The 12,976-nt window shown below is 50.7% G+C and overlaps 2 protein-coding genes across 2 annotated transcripts; one reads left to right on the forward strand and one right to left on the reverse strand.

Annotated features, from left to right (window-relative positions):
- Window positions 1-13: 13 nt before the first annotated feature.
- Window positions 14-4,823, reverse strand: ENTR1 (endosome associated trafficking regulator 1). The gene is made up of 7 exons (XM_068155885.1): window positions 4,659-4,823; window positions 4,288-4,566; window positions 3,730-3,803; window positions 2,126-2,237; window positions 1,762-1,824; window positions 907-1,046; window positions 14-289 (listed from the first exon to the last, which is right to left on the reverse strand). The coding sequence occupies exons 1-7, from the start codon at window positions 4,770-4,772 to the stop codon at window positions 196-198; spliced, it is 876 nt and encodes a 291-aa protein (XP_068011986.1). The 5' UTR covers window positions 4,773-4,823; the 3' UTR covers window positions 14-195.
- A 152-nt stretch (window positions 4,824-4,975) lies between these two features.
- PMPCA (peptidase, mitochondrial processing subunit alpha) lies at window positions 4,976-12,971 on the forward strand. The gene is made up of 13 exons (XM_068155888.1): window positions 4,976-5,053; window positions 5,181-5,383; window positions 5,574-5,653; window positions 5,966-6,048; window positions 6,306-6,400; window positions 6,553-6,653; window positions 7,618-7,881; window positions 9,026-9,118; window positions 9,365-9,483; window positions 9,962-10,052; window positions 10,158-10,220; window positions 10,444-10,588; window positions 11,292-12,971. The coding sequence occupies exons 1-13, from the start codon at window positions 5,001-5,003 to the stop codon at window positions 11,459-11,461; spliced, it is 1,560 nt and encodes a 519-aa protein (XP_068011989.1). The 5' UTR covers window positions 4,976-5,000; the 3' UTR covers window positions 11,462-12,971.
- Window positions 12,972-12,976: the final 5 nt, after the last annotated feature.

Consider the following 12,976-nt stretch of genomic DNA (forward strand, 5'->3'; position numbering starts at 1 on the left):
CAGATGAACAGAAGGGACATACTGTGGTCGATTCGGGTTTTAGTGGCTCGTTGGCTGTGTGGTGGGGGAAGAGCAGAAGCCCATTCTGCAGCAGCACTAAAAGCTTCCCACGTCGTAAAGAGTCCTTTTAGAAATTAACTTTTTAGTAGTGGTTTCTGCATAAAAGCAAAGTTCTCCATTTGAGACTGTTTTGAGTCACTGTCCATCCTCTGACACCTCAGAAATTCTGTCTATTGATTTAAGAAGGTCGGCGACAAGCTGCAGCGATTCTGCTCCAGAGACCAGCTGCCTGCAACGTGGGAGAGAGAGTTAGACTGAAGAGGAGAGGATGAGGCTGTCCATCATCATGAAGGTTTGGGTGATTTTTGGCCCATGCATTGATTTTTCAAGTTTATCTGAAGATATTATTGGACAAGTACAAGAGACTTGGAGCATCTAAGTATATCCACAAGTGCCTCATCCAGTCTCTTCCTAAACACCTCCAGGGATGGTGACTTTACCACCTCCCTGGACAGCACATCCCAATGGCCAATCTCTGTGAAGAATTTCTTCCTAACTTCCAGCCTAAACCTCCCCTGGTGCAACTTGAGACTGTGTCCTCTTGTTCTGGTGGTGGTTGCCTGGGAGAAGAGACCAACCCACACCTGGCTACAGCCTCGATGATCTCAAAGGACTTTTCCAACCTGGTTAATTCTATTCTATTCTACCTTAAGTGTAAATCTAAGACATCTTCTATTTATTTGGAGGAAAATCCATCACAGGCAGGTAGGAACATAGATGAGCTGATGTGGCACACAGAATACCCAAATTTCAATCTAAAAAGCCTGCTGGGGACATTCAGATGTGACCTCAGTGATTAGACAAGCATCCTGGGATAGTGTTAGGACACTCATCTTAAACACTCACTTGATGGAGGACTGGGAGTTGGTTATCACTGTGAGAAGGTTCTGGAGGGCCAGCTCTGCATTTTGTTTCACTGCAGCCAGACTTGATGACTGGCCCAACCTCAGGGCCTCATTTTCTGTCTTGTAGTTCTTCAGCTGAACCTAGAGAGGGAAAAACTTCACCTGAAAACAGCTGCACCACTGCAATAGATACAACTAAAGCAATGAATGAATATATTGGTACACCGATTTATTAGGTACAACAACTCATAACCAGATCCCATTTCAAGCCTGCCTAGGGAGAAGATATTCCCAGCTCTGCAGAGCTGTCTTGGACAAAGACCTACAACTGGGAAGCCTTGGTTTAAACTGAAAATGGATGCAGTGTTCTCATGACAGCCTGTCTGCCCTCAAGTGTGCTTGCCTCACAGAACCAATCCAGCATTGGAGCTGGATGGAATGTGCAGGTGGAAGCCTGACACCAACACTATCACCTAACACCCCACAGGCTCTGCTAAGCTATCTGTAGTATCCCTCAAGCTTCTCCCTCTTCTCCATCAGGAACCTTCCTGCAGCTAAACACCTGTTTCCCCTGTTGGATCCTGCCATTCACAGGTCCCCAGTGTCAAACAGCATTTGAACACCACACGAAACTTCAGCAGCATTGTACACGAAGCACCACATGGTGCAGAGCTGAAGCTGACAGCCTGTGTGGAGCTGAAACCTTCTAGTCTAAAACATCTTCTGGAGCATTCACTAGACAAGATGAGGTGCAGTTAAAATTCTTCAGCATCCTCTTTTTTTGCAGGCTCCATTTCCAGATGTAGACTTTCAACCCTGGTACATTCAGCAAGGCCCTGAGGACACTGCTGCATACCTGGAGGAGTGCGTTCTCCTGTTTCAGTTTGGCAGCACTGTTCTCTGCTTTAACAGCTCGTTTCTGCAATAGAGTAAAGATAAGTTACACTACAGCAGAGCTCAGGGCACAGCAGGCAGCTTGAGCTTCCTAGAAACACCTCATTCCAGCACATAACTTGAAGTGAAATAAGTGTTACATCACCTCATCTTCTGAATGCTTTACAAGACAGGGACAGTGCCCCCCAGGCATGCCTCATCAGCTATTTCCTCCTTGTTTTTCCTCACAAGGGTTAGGGAACCACTTCAGCTCCCCTCCCTTTCCTAGGGGAAGAAGGAAAAGGAACCACACAGCTCCCACTACTATGGCAAATAGCCACACTTACAGTCATCAGCTGGAGATTTTGTTCCACGTGCTGCACCATTGCTTCCAGATCCTGCGCTTCTTTTTCTTCCTTAATTTTGTTCTCCTCGAGCTTTCTTTCCAGCTTCTTCATCCTTAAATCAAGGGACATTGTGCAGTGAGCACTTGCAACAGAAAACAAATTCTACAGAAGAATTAAGAAACTCTTTTTGGGGTGTCATGAGAAAAATGAAGTCTTCCCACAGAACTACCCTTCCAAGGCTGTGGTTCAGGGGATTTCTCTGTTCAGCATCCATTGGTATCACAGTATAACTTAGGTTGGAAAGGACCTCGAGGATCATCGAGTCCAACCTATCAACACAGACCCCATGACTAGACCATGGCACCAAGTGCCACATCCAATCTCCTCTTGAACACCTCCAGGGTTGGTGACTCCACCACCTCCCTGGGCAGCACATCCCAATGACGAACGACTCGCTCGGTGAAGAACTTCCTCCTCACCTCGAGTCTAAACCTCCCCTGGCACAGCTTGAGACTGTGTCCCCTTGTTCTGGTGCTGGTTGCCTGGGAGAAGAGACCAACCCCTTCCCAGCCACAACCACCCCTCAGGTAGTTGTACAGGGCAATGAGGTCACCCCTGAGCCTCCTCTTCTCCAGGCTAAACAATCCCAGCTCCCTCAGCCTCTCCTCACAGGGCTGTGTTCAAGGCCTCTCCCCAGCCTTGTTGCCCTTCTCTGGACACGTTCAAGTGTTTCAATGTCCTTCTTAAACTGAGGAGCCCAGAACTGGACACAGTACTCAAGGTGTGGCCTAACCAAAGCAGAGTACAGGGGCACAATGACTTCCCTGCTCCTGCTGGCCACACTGTTCCTGATGCAGGCCAGGATGCCATTGGCCTTCTTGGCCACCTGGGCACACTGCTGGCTCATATTCAGGTGGCTGTCGATCAGCACCCCCAGGTCCCTCTCTGTTTGGGAGCTCTCCAGCCACTCCGACCTCAGCCTGTAGCTCTGCATGGGATTGCCATAGCCAAAGTGCAGCACTCGGCACTTGGAGTAATGGTAACAATACAGCTGAAGGCAGAAAGGCCCTACAGACACCAGGGTTGTGTGCAATCAGCCTAGAGAAGGGTAATTCTGAAACAAAGAGTTACCCCAATCCCCATGGAAATACCACTTCAGTGAGTGAAACAGCAGAGTGCAGAGGATTCAGAGGGGAACTTAAAAGAAATTGCCAGCCCTAGCTTCTGGAGCTTCAGATAATTCCAGTTGCTCCAAATTGCTCACTAGCAAAAACTCTGGGGTTTTTTTTTAACTTTAAAAAAGAATGAGTACTTTGTTAGCCTGAAGCTCCATGGAGCTGCATCCTGTCAAGCCCTACCCCTTCCCTAACCACCTGAGCTGCATGAAGCATAAGCCACACACACCGAACAGTCATCAGCTTGCTACTTACTTTCCAAGCACAAAACCAAGTTTGTTAAAGCTTTTTTTTTCCCCCTAACAAATAGCACAGATTTCAACTACATTTTTTCCCTTCTTCTTTAAAGCTGTTGACTCTTCCCAGTGAGGACCTCTTCTAAGCTCCTCTCTCACGTGGTTACTTTCCCCCATACTGTGGCTTACGCACTTGTCTGCTTGAGTTTCAGAGAGCATCTGAAGCTTATTGATCTTGCTTCTCAAGCTGGCATTCTCTTCTTTTAGCTAGGAAAATAAAAACCTCTCATTAGAAAAAAAAAAGAAGTGACAAGAAAACAATGTTCAGCTAATTCTAGTGCTGTCTTACACTTTCTGCCACGTTCACCTGTTCCTTCACACCTGGTTTTTCCCCTCTTGATTACACTAACCCTAAGGGTATGAAAATGTGTTACCAAACGATCACTTCAGAGGTTGTCTAATCAAATACTGTTCATTCTAAGCCAATAACCCTGCAAAAGCATGAGGAAGCCACCTGGGTCGTGCCAAAAGCAGTTGGACAGATAAGGTGCTGGATCTGATGCATGCTGCAGAGCAGCTTTTTGAACCTGCTGCTCTTTTTCAAGCTGTTCTAATCACCCCTCCTGACAGCACACTTTGACATCATGTTCTGCATCAATCTGACAGAGGAGCTTGGAGACCGCCGGACAGAAGAGAGAGCCCGCAGGGCCCGCCCTGAGGAAGGTGCCGAGAGGTCAGCGCAGGTGCTCACCTCCTCGTAGCTGGGCTGCCCCTGGGAGCGAAACCCCGGCCCTGGGGGAGCTCCGAGAGGGGCCGCGCTCAGGTCCTCGCTGCCTGCCAGCCCCAAGCTCTCCGAGAAGAAGGAGTCGGCGGAGGGTGAGGCGAGACCCACGGCGGCGATATGGGCCTGCTCCACGGCCAAGGGCTGGTAGCTCTCGCTCCACTCATCCTCTTCCTCGTCGTCCTCCGCCTCGCCGGGAGGGAGGGGAGGGAATAAGAGGGGGCCGAGGCTGGGGCCGGGCGGTGCAGCCTGCGGACGGGACGGGAGAGCAGAGTTGAGGTGGGCATGGGGCGGACGCCTCAGCGCGGCGGGGCTCAGGCGCGTCTCCACCTCGGCCCTACCTGGCAGGTGCCAGCCACCTCCTCACCGCTGCGGGCCTTGCTGCGTACAAATTCGCGGAAGGAGAAAGGGTTGGGCTCAGGCGGACCCGCCACAGGCAGCTCTCCTGCAGCCATGACCGCCCCAATTTGCTCCCCCCGAGAGCAGGACGGGTCCCGCTCTGAGGCAGGGCCCCGCCCCCCCTTACAACGGACCAATAAACGAGTGTCTACCACGGCCGCACCCAATCGCGGCCGCCTCCCCGTCCCACCTCCCTTCCCAGGGGTCAGTGCAGCCGCGCAGTGGCTGCCGTGCGCACACGTGACGCCGCGGGGGCGGTACTGCGGCTCCCGGGTAACGGCAAGATGGCTGCCGCCATGGCGTGGCTGCGGCGGGGTGTCTGGGCCCCAGCTCGGCGGTGAGAGCTCTCTTTGCTACCATGGGGGCAATTGGACGGAGAAGGGATGCAGCGCCCAGTACCAATGACGGGGCAGGTGCTGCCGGGGTGTCTGGCCTCGCTGATCCCCTCTCCCGCTGTCCCGTAGGTGCGGGCTGGCGGCCGGCCGGTGCTACAGTGGCGGTGGCGCTTACCCCAACGTGTCGCTGACCTGCCCGCTGCCAGGCGTGCCCAAGGCGGTTTTCGCGGCGGCGGAGGGCCGGGAGCAGTTCGAGACGCGGGTGACGGTGCTGGAGAACGGGCTGCGCGTCGCCTCCCAGAACAAGTTCGGGCAGTTCTGCACCGTGGGCAGTGAGTACCCGCGCATGGCAAAAGGGGGTTCGGGAGGGGCACCGGTCCGTGCGCTGCCCAGGCCTAAGCTGGCCTGGCTAGGGACGTGGCGGTGACATTCACCTCCCCCAGGAGCCGGGGGTCTTGTCTGTGCGTAAGGACTGGGCTGCCGGTAAAAGACACTGCTGATTTCTCCTCTTCTTAACGCTAGTTCTTATCAATTCGGGATCAAGACACGAAGCAAAATACCTCAGTGGCATCTCTCACTTCTTGGAAAAGTTGGCCTTCTCCGTGAGTACCCTGCTTGGCACAGCAGTGCCCTGGGGGCTGCGTGGAACAGAAATCCGAGCAGTTAGGGAACCAAGAGCAGCTGAGCTGTGCACCCTGTGATCTGGTCTGCTTAAATAGATGGGGGTAGTGTTCCTAGTTCATTATTGTGACCCAAATTACAGTTTGAAAGCCAGCTGTGCTTTCACTTCTAAGCTTTGTCAGTGTTTAGCAAACCATTTATAGAATGTAGAACGTGCTTGTTCTGGGCTACACTAAAGGATTACAAATAGCTATTGTTTTATTAATTAATAACATTGTTGTCTTCTTTCACAGTCCACAGCTCAGTTTGGCAGCAAAGATGAAATTCTCCTCACGTTAGAGAAGCATGGGGGCATTTGTGACTGCCAGGCATCGAGGTACTGTGCTCCTTTTCCCTTGCTGTTATCTGAGTGGTTTTAACACTGACAAGTTGGAGCTGATTTTTCTGGTGCCACTTTGTGTTTCTAAGGAGCACAAATCCATTTGTGGTGGCTGCTAAAAAACTGCCTGAAAGGGTTATGCAAGTCAGTTCTGTGTGCTTCCAGAAGTGTTTAGTAACAATCAACAACCTTTGTGCTTACCTAATGATCACAGAAATGAGTTCTCAGTGCAGATTCCTCTGCTTGTGCTGCAGGGACACCATCATGTATGCTGTTTCTGCTGATGCCAAGGGCCTGGACACGGTGGTCAACTTGCTGGCTGATGTAGCACTACAGCCCAGGTTATCAGGTCTGGAACATCACTTTCTGCCTCAAAGCCAGACTCCTGACACATCTTGCTTGTCAGATTTCAGAGTTCTTCACTAGACTGTGCTCATTGAGAAGTTCAGAGGGGGTCATTTGTGTGGTGGGTGTCATTTCCTGCTTTCTCTCTCTCTACAGATGAGGAGATCGAGATGACTCGCACAGCTATTCGGTTTGAGCTGGAAGACTTGAACATGAGACCTGACCCAGAGCCTCTGCTCACAGAAATGATCCACGCGGTAAAACACTCAGAGCTCTGCTTGGGTGCAGTGCCCTGCATCAGCCATGCTGCCTTCTCTTCTGCATAGAATTGTCAGGGTTGGAAGGGGCCCCCAGGATCAGCCAGTTCCAACCCCCCTGCCATGGCCAGGGATACCTCACACTACAGCAGGTTGCTCACAGCCACAGCCAGCCTGGCTGCAAACACCTCCAGGCATGAGGCTGCCACCACCTCCCTGGGCAACCTGTGCCAGTCTCTCACCACCCTCATGGGGAAGAACCTCTTCCCAACATCCAATCTGAATCTTCCCATTTCTATTTTTTTTCCATTTCCCCCCAGTCCTATCACTCCCTGACACCCTAGAAAGTCCCTCCCCAGCTTTCCTGTAGGCCCCTTCAGATACTGGAAGGCCAAGATAAGGCCTCCTCAGAGTCTTCTCCAGACTGAACAGCCCCAACTCCCTTAGTGTGTCCTTATAGGAGAGGTGCTCTAGCCCTCTGCTCATCCTTGTGACCCTTCTCTGGACACACTCCAGCACTCCACCTGTAATAGTGGCTCCAGAACTGGATGCACTTTCTCCCTTCTTTCTCACTCTTCAGGGTTTATATTCCACTAACCTAAAATGAGATTTTTCTGTTACTCAGTGAGATTCCAGTGGTGGGAGAGAGAATTTTGCTGTGCTGTCACTCTGAAGTCCTACACACATGAAAGATTTTAACTTAAACTGTCTGCAACTTACCTTTGTTGCCAACTTGAGCAACCTGGTCTAGTGGAAAGGTGTCCTTCCCCATGGCAGAGGAGTTGGAGCTAGATGTTGTATAAGGTCCCTTCCAACCCAACCCATTCTGATTTCACGTTTCTCATTAGTGAAACGCTCAACCTTTCTTCTCTTACATGTCCCAAACAGGCAGAGAAGGTTTAGATGGAGGGGGGGAGGGTGTGAAATAATATTTGTTCCTTTTATCACCTTTCTTTCCTTTTAGGCAGCCTACAGAGAGAACACAGTGGGGCTGAACAGGTTCTGCCCAGTGGAAAACACTGACAGGATCGACCGCGGAGTCCTGCACTCCTACCTGCGCAACTACTACACCCCGGACAGGATGGTGCTTGCTGGGGTGGGCATCGAGCACGAGCAGCTGGTGGAGTGTGCAAGGAAACATCTGCTTGGAGTGGAGCCAGCCTGGGGCAGTGGGCAGACCAAGGACGTGGACAGATCTGTGGCTCAGTACACAGGAGGCATTGTCAAGGTAAGAGCGAGGGGGAGGTGGTTTTGTGCCTCTCTGTTGGTGCAGCAGGTTGGGGCTTTGTGCCTCTCTTGGTGCAGCAGGTTTGGGGCTTTGTGCCTCTCTGTTGGTGCAGCAGGTTGGGGCTTTGTGCCTCTCTGTTGGTGCAGCAGGTTGGGGCTTTGTGCCTCTCTTGGTGCAGCAGGTTTGGGGCTTTGTGCCTCTCTGTTGGTGCAGCAGGTTGGGGCTTTGTGCCTCTCTGTTGGTGCAGCAGGTTGGGGCTTTGTGCCTCTCTGTTGGTGCAGCAGGTTGGGGCTTTGTGCCTCTCTTGGTGCAGCAGGTTTGGGGCTTTGTGCCTCTCTTGGTGCAGCAGGTTGGGGCTTTGTGCCTCTCTGTTGGTGCAGCAGGTTTGGGGCTTTGTGCCTCTCTGTTGGTGCAGCAGGTTGGGGCTTTGTGCCTCTCTGTTGGTGCAGCAGGTTGGGGCTTTGTGCCTCTCTTGGTGCAGCAGGTTGGGGCTTTGTGCCTGTCTTGGTGCAGCAGGTTGGGGCTTTGTGCCTGTCTTGGTGCAGCAGGTTGGGGCTTTGTGCCTCTCTTGGTGCAGCAGGTTGGGGCTTTGTGCCTCTCTGTTGGTGCAGCAGGTTGGGGCTTTGTGCCTCTCTGTTGGTGCAGCAGGTTGGGGCTTTGTGCCTCTCTGTTGGTGCAGCAGGTTGGGGCTTTGTGCCTCTCTGTTGGTGCAGCAGGTTGGGGCTTTGTGCCTCTCTGTTGGTGCAGCAGGTTGGGGCTTTGTGCCTCTCTTGGTGCAGCAGGTTGGGGCTTTGTGCCTCTCTGTTGGTGCAGCAGGTTTGGGGCTTTGTGCCTCTCTGTTGGTGCAGCAGGTTGGGGCTTTGGCTGCTTTCTTTAGGGGCTTTGCTCCTCTAAAAGAAGACACTGTTCAAGAATATGAGTCCCAGCTGGCCATGTTGCTCTGGGCAACCTGACCTAGTTGAGGATACCCCTGCTTACTGCAGAGAGGGATGAACCAGATAACCTTTAGAGGTCCCTTCCAACCCAGACCATTCTGTGATTCTATGACAGTTACCTGGGTAAGGAGTTAATTATTGGGAATGTATCAAGCTGGATACAGTGGAGGTGAAAATTGGTCCTCCTCATTTGTGTGCTCTTCCCACAGGTTGAAAAAGATATGTCAGATGTGAGTCTGGGCCCTACTCCCATCCCAGAGCTCACCCACATCATGATTGGGTTAGAAAGCTGCTCCTTTTTAGTAAGTATCAACCTGAAATGCTGTGGTTTGGGTCTCCTGTACTTGGAGAATCCCAGGACCCTGTATCTCATCATTAAACATCAGCACTGATGCTGCATGTACAGACAAGCAGCTTTTCACTGGCACTCTGATGAAGGTGCTGACCTTCACAGTCTTCTTGTGCCATGTTTCTGACTCTTCTCCTTTTTCACTCATCCCAGACCATTGAGAGTTCTGCCACTGACTGAATTTCTTCTTATAATTCAGGAGGAAGATTTCATTCCCTTTGCAGTATTAAACATGATGATGGGAGGTGGTGGCTCCTTTTCAGCTGGAGGGCCTGGCAAGGGCATGTTCACCCGCCTCTATCTCAATGTGCTCAACAGGTTGGTTTGACTTTCTGTTTAAGGGACAGCAAAAAGTCTTCTAAAGAAGGTTCACACTGAAGCCTTCATCATGTGAGAGCAAGCAATGGCCCCAGGTTGTTGGTTATTGAAAGGTGTTAAGATTCATCAATAGGCATTTTGTGAGGGTGAAAGGGTAGAAGTGAGCAGGAATCCTGTCTTCCTCCACTAGCATATCCCATCCTTTAGTCAGGGATATCCTTCCACCTTGAGGTAGTCCAGGAGACTAACAGAACTGGCAGTAGGTACCAGTGATACAGCTCCATATTGCTCTGGGTTTGGTCTCAGGAACGAAGCAGAGAGAAGGAAGCAGATGGCACATACACAGGAACAATCACAGGCAGGAACTGATGATTCTCACTGGAAGTGCTCTAGGAGAGGACTTGCTGTCCATGTTTGGCTCATTTTGACATTTCAATTAACCTTTTAAAATGTTTAAATACTGTTTGTGTACTCCCAGGCACCACTGGATGTATAATGCAACCTCTTACCACCACAGTTATGAGGATACAGGTCTCCTGTGCATACATGCCAGTGCAGATCCAAAACAGGTACAGAGTCCTGCATTCAGCCAGGAGCCCTTCAAGAGTAATCACATCCCTTGTTAGCAGAATAAGCATTGTTCTCATCTTCTTTCAATGACCTGTTTGTCCTAGGTTCGAGAGATGGTGGAAATCATCACCAGAGAATTCATCCTCATGGCAGGAGCAGTAGGAGAGGTCAGCAGCATAACCTGCAGGAGGTCTTTGAGCTGAAATGTTGCATTGCACTGGCAATGGACTCTTGTAGATGAGTATGTTACGTATGTCTGTAACAGAATACAGGCATTTCAGCCACACCTTCACCAAGAGGAAGGTGCTTGCAGAACTCTGGGGTGGTATCTTGTGTTGGAGAGCAGCAGCCAGGCTCTTTTGAACACCTGTGTGTGCTGCTCACCTGCAGGTAGAACTTGAGCGAGCGAAGACGCAGCTGAAGTCCATGCTCATGATGAACCTCGAGGCCCGGCCAGTGATCTTTGAAGATGTGGGAAGGCAAGTGTTGGCCACAAACACAAGGAAGCTACCTCATGAGCTCTGTGCCCTGATCAGTGAGTAGATGATGCTTTTCCTCCTTGTCTTGAACTATAGGTACAGTGGGGGGTGGGAGGGAGCAACCTGCAACCTATTCCTGTAGCACAGATAAAGTACCTTAAATAGCCTGGGGCTGTACCTACTGCAGAGAGAGATTTCAAACTGCTAGTGCAATGCTTTATTTTTGTCAGAAATATAGTAGAGAAGGTCTAGAGTTAGTGATTGGTTTTCCTGAGCATCTGGAGAACAGGTCTGGTGAGGAGGAGCTGAGGGAACTGGGGTTGTTTAGTCTGGAGAAAAGGAGGTTGAAGGGAGACCTCATTGCTCTCTACAACTCCCTGAAAGGAGACTGGAGCCAGGTGGGGGTTGTTCTCCTCTGCCTATTAACAAGTGATAGGATGAGAGGAAATGGCCTCAAGTTACACCAGGGGAGGTTTAGGTTGGACATTAGAAACTTCTTCACTGAAAGGGTTCTCAAAGACTGGAACAGGCTGTCCAGGGAGGTGGTAGAATGCCCATCTCTGGAGGTGCTTAAAAGCTAGAGAGATGTGGTGCTGAGGGCCATGGTTTAGTCCCAGATGTGGTAGAGTTAGAGAATGGTTGGACTCAGGTTTTTTCCCAACCAAAACAGGTCTGTGACTGTATGCTACGAAAGCTGCTTCTGGCTGTTTCAGATGTAGTTGTCACAGCTCTGGCTTGGTTTGGCTTTTTTCCCTGCAGGTCAGGTGAAACCTACTGATATCAAGAGGGTGGTCACTAAGATGCTTCATAAGAAACCAGCTGTGGCTGCCCTGGGTGACTTAACAGACCTGCCCAGCTACGAACACATCCAGGCAGCGCTTTCCAGCAAGGACGGGCGGCTGCCTCGGCTGTACCGCCTCTTCCGATAGGGCAGCGCATCCTGCACACCCTGGACAGACTGGCCTTCTTTTTTAAAGAGGTTTTGGAGATGAGAATATTGCTGCAAGCCCTTCCCCTCCCCCCCCATCTTTCCAGGCATCCTGTGCAAATGTGGAGCTATGCTACGGCTGAACAAAGCTGCTTCAGGACTCTGGACTGTGAAGAGGACTTAAGACTTTGACCCTCTGAGTAGGTTACAAGAGAGGATGGCTGTATGCAGCTTTCTCTTGGCACTGGGAAGGACACAGCCAGGCAAAATGTCCACCAACCAACTGAAAGCATGTAGCTGGGGTCAGTCAGTGCTGTGTGTTACCACTTCATCACATCAGCAGTAGGAATGGAGCTGTCACACTGGAGGTCCTGATGTGCCTCCCATCCCGAGGAGCGTGGTGGCCTCTCAAAATCGTGGCTTACATGGCTGAAGTGAAAGGATATTTCTAGTTGTTACCAAAGTGAACAAAGACTTGCACAAACCACATGAAGAAAACACTAGGTATCATCCAGGTGAAACTAGGCAACAAGTTTCCTGCAGCCCAGGTCTTGTGACAAGCATCATGGATCCGTTTCATCAGTGCAGTTTATCATCTGTAGTCACATGGCTGGAAGTAGCCTCCCAATTTGGCCAGAGCTCAGAGGAGAGTAGGCCTATGGCCTGACTTAAGATTCTGTGGAGTTCATATGCTCTAGAATGGAAGTGATCCTGTTCTTCAGGTTTTTCACTTGCAAGTGAACTATGCTAAAGAATGAAAGTTGTTCTACTGCAGAAGTGCTAAACAAAGCAAGCTATTGAAGTAGTTGCTGCTGCTGTACCTTACACTCATCCACACTTTCTGTGTTGCCACTCAGATGAACTTAAGGCCTGGCAAAAAGCAGATGTAATGGTCACACTTTGATGTTGCTCAGGTAGGAGGCAGGATCCACAAAATGATAACATGTGGAAATGTTATGATCTGGAAAGTGACTGACCCCCGTGTTACAGAGAGACACAAAGTGCCACAGACAAGAAAGGGAGACCCAAAAGAGGAACAAAGCATTTGATTTAAATAATCCCTTTACAGATGGGCTTAAAAAAAGGTAGAGAGCTGCACTGCACCCTTCCATGTGCAGTGTAAGGAGCAACCAACCTGGGAGCAGAACTCTGAGGCAGCTGTTACCTGCTTTACCCCACACCTTTCCTCATGCAACAAGGAGGAAATGCATTGCATTGCTTCCTGTGGAACCCGCTGGGCTGGCAGAGTCCTGTGCAGTTGTGTATGTTTGTAAGAAAATAAAAGGCACCTCTGAATGACTGGAACAAATAGTAAGAATTCTGAAATGCATCAGCTACCAGCTGAGTTTCTTCACCTGGCAGGTGCAAAGTGCTTTGTTTTCATGCAAGTGAGCCCAAGGAAATCTATCCCCATGTCCCAGCTGAAGACAAACGGCTCAGGTCCCCCCCCAACGCTTGGCACGCACCACCCCAAGAACTCCAGTTCTGACTCACCCTCCAAGAAGAGCTGGGTCTC

The sequence above is a fragment of the Melanerpes formicivorus genome, unplaced genomic scaffold, assembly GCF_026170545.1.
Source record: "Melanerpes formicivorus ecotype bairdi unplaced genomic scaffold, bMelFor1.0.p_v2 SCAF_33, whole genome shotgun sequence".
Taxonomy (NCBI): Eukaryota; Metazoa; Chordata; class Aves; order Piciformes; family Picidae; genus Melanerpes; species Melanerpes formicivorus.